The following is a 12,518-nucleotide window of genomic DNA, read 5'->3' as shown; positions in this document are numbered from 1 at the left end:
TGTGAAAACAATTTCCTGATTATGGATCTGTCAATTAAGTTGAATAAGCAAAATTTTCTCCTTTTGTCCTTGTATAGGAAAAAAAGAGGTGCTTAATGTCTACAATAAAAGAGCTTTTCTGGGTCCCCTTTAAAGGGATGGTGCAATGTTCCTTTTGGACAATAGGGCAGGATAGAGGTCTAAGTGAGAGCAAGTGGCTAACAAGCCCCCTCCCACTGGGCAAAGGGGGAGGGATGTTATTCTTGGGAAACTAAGGAAGAAAGATAAAAGCAAGTCACTAAGGCATGGTGAGGTGAACTCAATTTCATAAACAATTTGCCCTACTTTAAGAAAGCCAGGTCTAATTATATAAGATGCTGAACTTAAAATCACTGGAAGGGGAAATATTCTCCTGTAAATATTTATTTATTCAATGAATAATTATATATATATATATATAGAATTCTTATAAAAATAATTGCTTTAGTATCTATTTAAAAATATTAAAAGAGATAATTCCCAGTGAAACTTAGTGCTCCAGTGAGGAATCTTTGCCATGGGAGGGCACAGATATGGCAGTAGGAAATATCAAATGATAGGGTCTGCTTTATAAAATATGACTTACACATAACTGTACAGGAATATATCAATGATATTAACTAGTCTCTCTACACTTTACCTTTATCTCTCCTTTTATTGTTATACCACATTGCTACATTTTATTAATTTTAATGGCTATTAATTTTATTATTAATTTATAATTAAATGTTATTAATTTTAATGGCTGTATAACATATTATTAACTTATGTTCCACAATTTATCATCTTCTTTTTTTAAAAAAAACATACATCTGTAGATATATACACCCAAGTAAATTTATTATTTTGAGTTATTTTCTCTCTCCATAAATTCCAAGGAGTGAGATTACTAGTTTATTTGGTATACGTTTCTTTTTTTTTTTTTTCAATTTGTGACATTTTCATAATCCTCTGTGACTTCTTTACAAGAAAGCATCCTCCTTACCATCTCTTCCCCATGTAAAACAAGAGTATCTTAGTTCATAAATTGCTTTTATTTCAACCCATTCTTCCCATTTAATGGTATCCTGCTTCCAGCTCCTGCTTGGCTAACAATTTTGTGGCTTGTACTCCTATTTGCACTCCTCATTGGTAAGTACTCATTGCACTTTAACCTTGGATTTTCTCAGCCAACATGTTTCAATCTACCTGTGAAAGTCACAGAATGTAGTCACTGCTGTGGCACTCAGTGCTGCTGCTGGCTCTGAGTTAGTCTCTCAAGTAAGAACTGAATCATGGTCATGAACACAAGGTTACAGGGGCACCTCCTCCCACCCCCCAAAACCAGAGCCAGAGAGAATCTTGCAGACACCCAAGGATTTCTAAACCCAATGGGCATTCAATTCAGATAAGAGACAACACCAACCTGGAGTTGGCAATGGTGAGCCTTATGTACCTCTTGTAAGAAGCGTGGAGGAGGCTGCCAATCCCAGGCTCACTTGCCCAATCATGGCACTCAAGATTTCAGTCTCTAGGGCACTGGAGTGGAGGATGGAGGGGTGAGGAAGGATTTTCTAGTAAATCTATTCAGATATCTCGTTTGTTAATGTAAACGGATGACTTCACAGACAACCCGACTTTTGTTTTTTGAGGGAGGCAGAGTGAGAATAAACAAAGGTTTATGCCTGATTTTGGAATGGTACGACATCATGCACGTATGTATTTAAGATGTAATTTTTTTTTTACCACATCATGTAAGATGTGTCACTTCTGCATTCCCTCAGACTTTCGCAATTCTAAACACCTCAGCCATGAGAGTGGAAGGAACTGCTTTATATATGTAGTTTATATATGGAGGAATCACCAGACCTTCCCACCCCTAAGGCATGGGCTAGCCTGAAAAGACTAAGCCAGCAGCTTTGCAAGGTAGCAGCTTTTGGTATTATAGCTAGAATGCCATCTCTGGGACTGCCCAACCAGAGTCCCAGTCCTGGGTAACTTCTCAAGCCTATAAATAAGCCCACATACTTTGAAGAGGATGAGGGAATATGTAAAACTACAGAGTCACGTGGTTCCAAGGAAGAACACGGTTTACTTGGTACTGAGGTGTATCACTTAAACATTGTTTTGTTTGTTTTCATTTAATAGACCTTTTAAACAAATCCAAATCATGATGTTATTATCATGTTTGCTGAGTAAATGATAACAGCATTAAAGAGCCTGTTAAGTAACGATTCCATGAATTTTCCTAAATAATGAGAAGTTCCTCATCTTCAGTGAACTATTTGTTAGCCAAACAAAAGGAAGTGTAACACCCACTTTACTTGCATTTTATAAGGATAAAATAATTTCAGTATGAAAAAATAATGCTTAACTTTTATTAATAGAGATAGCAATCAGGAAGCCAGATGCCCTGTGTATCATTTACTCTTTGCCTCTCTGAATTTAAAAATGTGAAAAAATCTTTATTAAAAACATAAATTTTGTTAATTAAGTCACCACTAAGAGTAGTAGTAATACACATGAAACAGAAGCCATAGGATAAAATGAGGGCTAAGTTACCTGAGCAATTTGACTTCTCTCTTTTGACAACAACTTTGGAAGTAATTCAATATCGAAGGGATGTAACTGCGTGCTATAATATCCAGATTTCTTAAACATTTTATGTTTAGTTTTGGCAAAATCCGCTGTAATTAAGGAAAGAGTTTAAAGTATTTATATGTGATTGGATATTTTTATGGTACTGCTATTTTCAGTGTCCTCTTCCTCTCTAATCTTGGAGACCTGAAGTTTCCTGATTTTAAAACACTCTCCTGATCATTTAGGCAAATGAAATATTTTGACTTCACAAACCCAAAACTGTAAAATGTTTAAGAAAAGCCTATGTGAAATATGAAAGAAGTCCATACATAATTTTCATAAATTGACCAGATATCAAGTAAATGTAGGACACCAAAATGCATTGTTTAGTGCCCTGGAAAAGCTATTGCTAAATTTTAGAATCTATCAATAGAAGAGCAAAGTTGGCAGCATTTTTCAAATAGTAGAGAAAGTGGTATAAAGCCAAATGCTCTCAACAATAGCTCCAAGTGTAGATAAGAAATCTATTAAATATTCTATCTGATGCCTTATTAAATCTAAGTGGACTTTGAGGGAAGAAGTTATTAATAAACTTCCTAATTGCCCACAAAATTATCCATTTTGAAGTAAATTTACTATATCGTGTGAGGTATATGGTGTGAATAGGTCTTTTGCAGCTCTTTGGAGTTCTTTGTGCAAGCTCTCCTCTTTGTAACTCTGTTCTGTGAATTCTAGCCACCCAGACCTCCATGTACTACCAGTTCTGTTTCTTCAACTCAGAGAGACCATTTTGGCTCTGCCTGAGTTACCCCTTTCTGTACTTCAACCTGGAAATTTATTCTAGGGGTTAAACGGGGGCAATTATAGACCCTATCTCATTTGTTCCCACTCTCTCAGTGCCATTGTCCTTTGTTCTCTTATGTCCAGTGTCTTAATATATAGATGTTTCTAGTGGGAGGGTAAATTTGATCTCTTCCTTGAAGCACTCCATAAATAAAAGCACTCCATAAATATTCTTGAACTTTGTTCTCAGATGTAGATAAGTTACTCAGAAATAGTTTGAAACATATTTTCAGGTCTTGCTTTTATACTTTGTTAGGCAAGTCAGAGCAGTCTGTTTTAGTCTAGAAATAATTTTTCTCCACCACTGAAGTAAGAAATCTACTAAGTATTCTATCTGATTCCCTATTAAACCTAAGTGGATTTTAAAGGAAGAATTTATTAACTTCCTAATTGCCCACAAAATAATGGAATGATTCCATGATAATGCCAGTCCATCTTGTTGATAGGAAAGTTGAGACATCCTCTCAATATCTTGTACATCTTTTTAAAGTTTAGTGAATTAAGACAAATTTTCATTATTCTTATCATGTAAGCATAAATTTGATAAAACCATCGGTCTTCCCTAAAATTAGGGGATATTTTTTTATGCCTAGCCCTTTTCAAATGGGCAATTCTGAACTTGGGTAAGTATGAATGTGTTGAAGGAGCACCACGGCCTTCCATTTCCTCTGAGTTGCACTTGTCTTAAAGGCTGATTGAGATTGAAAGTCACTTAATAAAATTAGTGGCATTATCATGGGAAAATATATCTTTTTAAAAAGTCCCTTGATAATCTTTCTCCCTCTCTTTCCTCCTTGCCTCAATCACCACCCTGCATTCCCATGACCCCCTCCCCACATTAGCACCCAACACTCATCTGAGCACAAGATGTTATAGATCTTGAAGGACCAACACTATACCATTACTGGCATTTGTTGATAATTCTATAAAGATTAAAAAGCACATTTTAAGAATGGAAGCTGTAGATCTTGGAACAGGACTTAGAAATCCATGACATAGACCCTTCCTGAGATACATGGGTAGAAGGAATAGGGACAGGTTCTTAGTAACCCTTAGAAAAGGTGACAAACAATTTTTACCATTTTGGCACTTTGCAATGCAAAGGAGGTGATACATTCCAAAGGATGCTTGTTGTGTGATTGAGGGATCAGCATGGGAACATAAAAGAGCCAGCTCTGCTGCCAGATCACCCAAACACGGAGCATCAACACTTGTCTAATGGAGAAACAAAGGAGCAAAATGAATTTACTATGTATAGACAACATTAAATGTCAGTATGGACTCTTCTTGCCTATCAGACTAGGATTAGAGGGTGGGTTTCAGAATTTGGAAAATTTGTTTTCAAATCCTGGCTTTGTTACTGAGTCTCAATTTCCACATCTGTCAAATGAGAATAACAAGTTCTGCCTTGTGACAGTTATAGGGATTAAGAAGGTAAACTTTATGACAAAAATTCTCCTAGAAAAGTGCCTGCAAATAACAGTGACTCAACTAATCTCAGTTTGAATTCTATAAAGCAGGGAGAAAACTCTCAGGATGCCCAGACATTTGGTAGGTTTCTCACAACTTTTGTGCTCCCTTCCGCCACAAGAAACCGTTCAGAGAACCATGTAAATCACTGGGGCAATGCCTCTTTTCCTTATCGAGCACTCTGACTCTGCCCCAGACAATATTTTAACAACCTTCTGATGTCAAATTTGCTACATCAACATTTATATATCTTTTTCCTACAGTTTCCTTTACACATGTGCTGCTCAAATATTTAGATTTTCATCTCCGTTCACATGTTTGGCCAGATCAAATATGACTAGAGAAGGAAGTCAAGAAAGAAGAGAGAGGAGAGGTGGGAGAGACATTTTGATTTTATGAAAGTGTGAGTACCTTAAGAAATTGTGTGGGTTTTTTCTTTCAGAAAGAAAAGGCTCAGCAAAATGGTGTCACAGCCTGTAAGCTGTTCTTGTTTCTAAGAGAAGTGATTACTTCTTCTACATAGATGCTTTGATGATTAGAGTAAATGGTGGTGGTATAAGTTAGGGTCCATCTGAAACCTCTGGAAGCAAACTTAGGCCTACTTTTTTATAACTCCTCCCACACCTCCTACTCCCAACCCCCATGTTGCTTGACCCACATAACCTCTGACACACACACACACACACACACACACACACACACACACACGGAAGTACTCCTGAAGAACTGTGGAATGACCCAGGTCATAGCCTAGGGTTGGTTGAGTTGGGATGTTGAGAGTGATGGTCTCAGTGGGAGGAGGGAAGACAGTAAATCTCTTGCTTCCATGCATGTTCTCCTTAGATTCTTTCTATCCATACTCTTTTGTTTCAGTTTCCTGGCTGCTAAAACAAATATCAAAAATGAGTTGGTTTAAACAACAGAAATTTATTGGCTCACAGTTTCAAGGCTAGGAGAAATCCAACATTGAGGCATCAGCAAGGCAATGCTTTTCCCTGAAGACAATGCCATTCTGAGGGGGGCTGCTCACAGTCCTTGGTCACTGGCTTTTCTGACACATGGCGATGTAGGTATCAGCATCGTCTTCTTTTTTCTTCTGGGTTTTGTTGACTTCCAGCTTCTAGCTGCTTCCAGTGTCTTCCTCCTCTACGTCTAATTTCCTTTTCTTATAAAGACTTCAGCTATATTGGACCAAGACCCACTCTCATTCGGTTCGGACACACTTTATCTAATAACATCTTCAAAGGTCCTATTTACAAATGGTGTGCACCCACAGGTCCAGGGGGTGGGACATGAACATGACCTTTGTGGAGGAGATAATTAATCCCCAACATCCTCTGGGGACTGCATGGGGCTCCTCCTCTTAGGAAGTGGAGACTCCAGAAGTGGACAGTACTAGTTCCTAGGGAGAAATGCTCTCTTGGATTGGGTGTTCTGTTGTTTGGATTTGAACTCCAGGTTTCTCCTTTTCATCTGATGACATGACCTTAGGACCATCATTGTATTAAAGGCCTAAGATAAGAGGAAAGGAGTTTTCTTTCTCTGTTGGGCATGATGGAGAGGAAGTACTTCTCACAGCTGAGTTCATGGAAGGAAATAGGTCTTAAAATCTTATAGTATTACAAATTTTACCATGCATGCCCCTCTCCCCTGCTATTACTTCTTATGAACTTATGGATGTGCAATTCTTAGCAGCTGTTTTTGTAAATGGAGCCACTAGTTGCATCTGTCTCTTCTGTTTGCTAGACAGGTTCTAGCTAAGTTAGTGTTTCTAGCAGAATAGGTGTGTACATGCCTAGATTGCATTTCTATCTATTCTAACTGATTAAAGAGGAGTGTTTGAGGAGGGTGAGACATGTCCTAGGTTAAGCCAGGGCTGTGTGGACCATGGAGCAGATGGATTATGCCCTTCACAGTCCCTTCAAAAATACACCAAACTCACTTACACCTCCTCAAACACCAACCTTCAAAAACTTTCAATATAATACAGCACAGCTGACATAGAAAATCTACCCAAGTGCTGCAAAGAAGGAGAAGTAGCTTTCAGTATTCACTCTTAAACCTCAGTATTCTTGCCTAGTTTTCTGACTGTTTTTTAAATCTCTTTTTGTGTGTGTGTGTGGATTTGTTCTCTCTAGTTCCTTATCTTTAACAATTATGGTAGATTTAAGTTCTGAATTTCAGGAGCAACTATTTCTAAGTTCATTTTAGCTACCTCTTCCAGAGGTTACCTCTATGTCTCTAAATGATATACGTCTACTTCAATTTCTGATTTATCAGCTTGGGACATTCTCTATTGACTATGCTATGATAAATTAGGATTTAGCTCACTTACATCCTCCCGTGCTGCCATGTTACAAATACAATTATATCTCTATTTTTAATACTCTGCATTGTGTTTTAATAATACAGGGCTACTTTTATTTCTTGTTTCATAAAATGGAGATTGTTTTTTGATCCCCTACTTTCCGATAGCGCTTCAAATTTTTTCTGTTGCTTCTACTTTCCTTCTTTTCTTCCCTGCACTCTCATTTTTGCATTGTTGAATAAATTTATGCTCAATAATTCTCTCAATTTTTGTATTGACTTAAAAAGTTGAAAATAATGAAGAATATTCTCATTATTGTGACTAAATAAAATTGTTCAATGCATAGACCATACCCAGTTTAATTAAATTTACTTTTGCCTATAGGAGTCTATGAATATGACTTCTCTACTCTTTATTTTTTTATATTTTTATTGAGAAATCATCACACACATACAGTCCATCCAAAGTATGTACAATCAGTGGCTCACAATATCACATAGTTGTGTATTGGTCACCATGATCACTTTCAGAACATATGCATCACTCCAGAAAAAGAAGTAAGAAGAAAAAAATCTCATACATGCCATACCCCTTAACCATCCCTTTCATTGACCTATGTATTTTAATCTACTCAATTTTTGTTATCCTTTATCCCACCCCCTATTATTTATTTGTTTGTTTGTTTTCCTTATTTTTTTTCTTATTTGTCCATATCCTGGATAAAAGGAGCACCAGACCTAAGGTTTTCACAATCACACAGCCACATTGTAAAAATTATATAGTTACACAATCATCTTCAAGAATCAAGGCTAATGGAACACAGTTCAACAGTTTCAGGTACTTCCCTCAAGCCACTCCAATATGCCATATACTGAAAAGGAATATCTAAAATAATGCATAAGAATAACCTCCAGGATAACCTCTCAACTCTGTTTGAAATCTCTCAGCCACTGAAACTTTATTTTGTCTTATTTCTTTTTTCAAGAAGTTTTTCTCAATCCCATGATGCTGGGTCCTGGCTTATCCTGGGGAGTCCTGTCCCACATTACCAAGGAGATTTATACCCCTGGGAGTCAAGTCTTATGTAGGAAGGAGGGCAGTGAGTTCACTTGCTGAGTTGGTTGAGAGAGAAGCCATATCTGAGCAACAAAAGAAGTTCCTGGGGGTGACTCTTAGGCATAATTATCAGTAGGCTTAGCTTCTCCTTTTCACAAATAAGTTTCATAGGGTTGAACCCCAAGGTTGGGGGCCCAGTCTATTGAATTGGTTGTCCTCACTGCTTGCGAGAATATCAGGAATTCCCCAGGTGGGAATGTTTAATATTTCCTCCTCTCTTCCCAGCCCCCCACGGAGACTTTGCAAATACTTTTTTATTCTGTGCCCAAATTACTGTGGGATATATTGGGGCATCACACTAAACTGTACAAACCAACAAGAGCTCATGCTCTATTCAAGATTCCATGTAATTATGGTGTTCAAATAAATTGACCATACAAGTTACATTTGATAATGTGCTACCGAAAATATAAATTTTACAACAAATAAACATCTCTTCCTTTGGTCTCACACAGAAGTTGAAGTTTTAATATATGGATCATATCATCATACAATCCAACCTAAGTAAACAGCCATGCCTTCACCACCATAATCTAAATGAAGACATTTCTTTTGCTTCTGCAAAGAATCTATACCCCTCCCCCATATCCCCCACTTGCTGATGTTTACTTTTGACATAATGCCTTTGTTACAGTCAGTAGAAGCATATCACAATGCTGCTGTTAACTATAGACCTTAGCTTGCATTGACTGTATTTTTTCTTGTATACCATGCCATTTTCAACACCTTTCAATGTTGACATTCATTTGTTATTGTAACATGTACAAAATGTTTATATTTATCAAATTATATTTGAACATTTAATCCCCATCATTGTCCACTCTAGGCATTCCTAAGTTATACCATCTCAATATTTTTCTTCTATCTTTTGTCGTGGTGTCATATGTGCCCCCTGCCCTTCTCCATAATCCATATTCACATACATTATTGTACTACAATCAGATAGTATTGTGCTATAGATTTCTGTATTTTTACAATCAGTCCTGTTGTACAGTCTGTATTCCTTCAGCACCAAATGTCCAATCTCTACTTCTTTCTTTCTCCTAGTAACTTGTGTTTTTAAGTTTAACTCTCAAAGTTCACTCGTTAATGTTAGTTCATATTAGTGAAACCATACGTTAAAAAGGCAGCATACACAATGGGAGACAATATTTGGAAACCACATATAAGATAAGGGTTTAATATCCAGAATATATAAGGAGATTCTACAATTTAACAGCAAAAAGCACAAACAACCCAATTTAAAAATGGGCAAAAGACATGAACAGACACTTTTTTATTTTATTTTTTTTATATATATTTTTAAAAAACACTTTTCAGAAGAAGAAATACAAATGGCTAAAAGGCACATGAAAAGATCTCAACTTCACTGGCTATTAGAGAAATGCAAATCAAAACCACAATACGATATCATCTCATATCCACTAGAATGGCCATTATCAAAAAAACAGAAAACAACAAGTGCTGGAGAAGATGTGGAGAAAGAGGCACACTTACTACTGTTGGTGGGAATGTCAAATGGTACAACCGCTGTGGAAGGCAGTTTGGCAGTTCCTCAGGAAGCTAAGTATAGAATTGCCATATAATCCAGTAATCCCAATACTGGGTATATATTCAGAGGAACTGAAGGCAAGGACACAAACGGACATTTGCACACCTATGTTTATAGAGGCATTATTTACGATTGTCAAGTATTGAAACAGCCCAAAAGTCCATTAAGGGATGAGTGGCTAAACAAGCTGTCATATATATGTATGGTGGAATATCTACTCTTTCTGAGAATAAGTTCTCATCTGTACCCTGAATTATCATTTTTTGATGATTATTTGTTCTCTTTTAATTTACCTTTTTCTGTCTTTTAATCTGGTATATTTCTCAAATGTCTGGTAAATCTTTGTTATCTATCCATGTTACGAGCAAAATGCCTCTTGGTGGGGCTTTGTGAGTGGGCAAGGTTAGTTGATGGCTGGGCTTTGCTTTAAGGTGGTTAGGTGAGAAGGCTGCCATTGTGCCGTAGTATATCTAAACAACAGAATGCAAGGTTCTCTTCTCAGAGTACTTGTCAGTTTCGAGAAAAAAAACCCTCAAATTTTGCCCTCCCATGGGCACTTGTCCCCATGAAATATAGTAAATAGAATGGTGTAAGATGGGAAGTAACATAGACTTCTCTGTATAAGCTTTCAATTAATCATTTCAATTAATGCAAATGTTTTCAGCTCTCCTTCGACTCCCATCCTCCATCATGATTGGGCTTCTGAAGCTCCAGGATCTCCAGGGTTTTGTAGGGCAACTGCTTCTCTTTCCATCTGCCCCAACCTCAGTGTTCATATGTTCCTACTATTTAACTCTTCTTGCTGGGCTTTATCAGTTAGCATCTTCTATCTACTCTGTCTTCTAAAAATTTGTTAACATCTCTAGCCCACGAATTCTCTTTGTTGTTACGGATTTATAACTTTAGCAAATTTTACTACTATCATTTTTGTGAGGACTCTGAAAGGAGAGGTGATACATACATGTGGGCAAACTGCAGGCCAGATGGGAAATCCTCTAACAATCTTTTAAATGCTCATGTGCCAAAGGAAAAAACCCTAAGAAAAATCTTTCTGCTTATGCTATAGGATGGCGTGTTTAACTCACATTTCTTTGTCTGTTAAAAATTGATTGGTTGGAGGACAATTATTCTCTGAGTGTACCACATGGGTCACATGTGGGAAATTACCACTTTAAAAAAATGCTACTGACCGAATACAAATGGCAACCAGGATCGCTCAATGAAGACAAGGGTCTCCAAAACTCTGAAAGACCTAGAGTGATTTATGAAGAAAAGAGTCTTTATCCAGTATATGGTCAGATATGTAAAAAATGAATAATTATTTATATTTAGAGAAGGGCAGGACAAATTTTCATTAATCATCTGCAATTGTCAGGTACAGACATATCTAGGTCTGGGCTATGAGACCCTCAGCTATATAATATAATTTATCATAAAGTTGATATTTTGGTCATTTTGTTTTGTATAATTGGTCTTTCATTGATTTTACTGACTCAACCATCTCTAGACATTATTTTAAAAAGAAAGGTAATTTAGTAAAATTTTATATGTCCATGACTAAGATGAAAAGAGCTGGTTTACTCTAGCTTAGTTTCAATATTCTGAAAAATGTTGACTTGCTTCCACCTGGTGGCATCAAGTGAACATTGCGGAATAGAGTAATCGGTTATCCCATCTGGCATTTCAAACAAATCTCAGCTGCAGCTACAAGTTATGAGAAGCTTCTGTTGCACATGTGAAGTTACACATTTATCCTTTCGCAGTTGAGGGGGCAGGTTGTATGAAAGGAAGAATGAGCTTGACTACAAGAATGGAAGGAGAGAAGAGAAAGCTGATTGTTGAAAGGCAACTCGGGTTGAGTTTGCAGATTACTGTATTTTATTTGGAATGTCAAAAGTTTTGCTGCGGCAAGGAGACCGGATCACTTGCAAAACCAGAAGCAACTTCCTGCTTTTAGGGATGGCAAGCGATTTTTATAGACATAAGAGGGAAGTCAGCTTGAGTCCTATTTATTGGATGCAGTTTCTTCCCATCCTATAGAGACAGGCTTAGGGCAGGCAGGATTTATTTTGTGTTGGATCAAATGTAATTAACTAGAGGCTTGACTGGTTGTCTGGGTCCCCTACCTTGATGGGACTATCAAATTTCAAAAAGATTTCAAGAGGAACTTCAAGACAAGTTCAAAGAGGAAGGGTTTGTTTTTGGCTCTGGGGGCCCCTAGGACTTTCTCTATACAGTTTTGTGGTAGAAGAAGAAACTTTGAAATATTTTACCTGCTACCTGACTGGGACGCAATAGAATATATTCAAATGCAGAGATGAGCATGTGAATAGGTCCTAATCAGACAGTCAGTCTGCAGGAAATATTTGCTGAGTACATAACACATGTTAAGTGCTGTGCAGAAAACAGGCTACAGTATTGAGCTACACTTAATCTTAAGACTCACTTGCAAACTTTGCTGCGATGAACATTTAAATACTTGAATGGACAGAGCAAGCCATTTTAGAAGCAGAAGGATTCCTTCTCAGACCAGAGAATTAGAAGATCTAAACAAGCCATTCAGTCCCTCTTTTGGACATTGAAATGGGGTATCAGCACGATATAAAGAACATCATGGACTATATTCCCACTGTAAGAAAATTGTACTTATGG

General features: G+C 37.1%; 1 protein-coding gene across 10 annotated transcripts in view; it reads right to left on the bottom strand.

The window, feature by feature from the left end:
- MROH9 (maestro heat like repeat family member 9) overlaps positions 1 to 12,518 on the bottom strand; it is a 114,629-nt gene that overhangs the window by 70,510 nt on the left and 31,601 nt on the right. For all 10 annotated transcript variants that reach the window (XR_013173448.1, XR_013173447.1, XM_077155749.1 and 7 more), the window contains 2 exons: positions 4,500 to 4,635; positions 2,560 to 2,684 (listed from right to left, as the gene is read on the bottom strand). Coding sequence is in view for 8 of the 10 variants with exons in the window: in XM_077155749.1 (XP_077011864.1) it covers positions 2,560 to 2,684; positions 4,500 to 4,635 (261 nt within the window). In the remaining 2 variants the exon portion in view is untranslated. The remainder of the gene's footprint in view (positions 1 to 2,559; positions 2,685 to 4,499; positions 4,636 to 12,518) is intronic.

The sequence above is a fragment of the Tamandua tetradactyla genome, chromosome 4, assembly GCF_023851605.1.
Source record: "Tamandua tetradactyla isolate mTamTet1 chromosome 4, mTamTet1.pri, whole genome shotgun sequence".
Taxonomy (NCBI): Eukaryota; Metazoa; Chordata; class Mammalia; order Pilosa; family Myrmecophagidae; genus Tamandua; species Tamandua tetradactyla.
The sequence above is the reverse complement of the archived record's forward strand: the minus strand, read 5'-3'. Positions and strand labels throughout refer to the sequence as shown.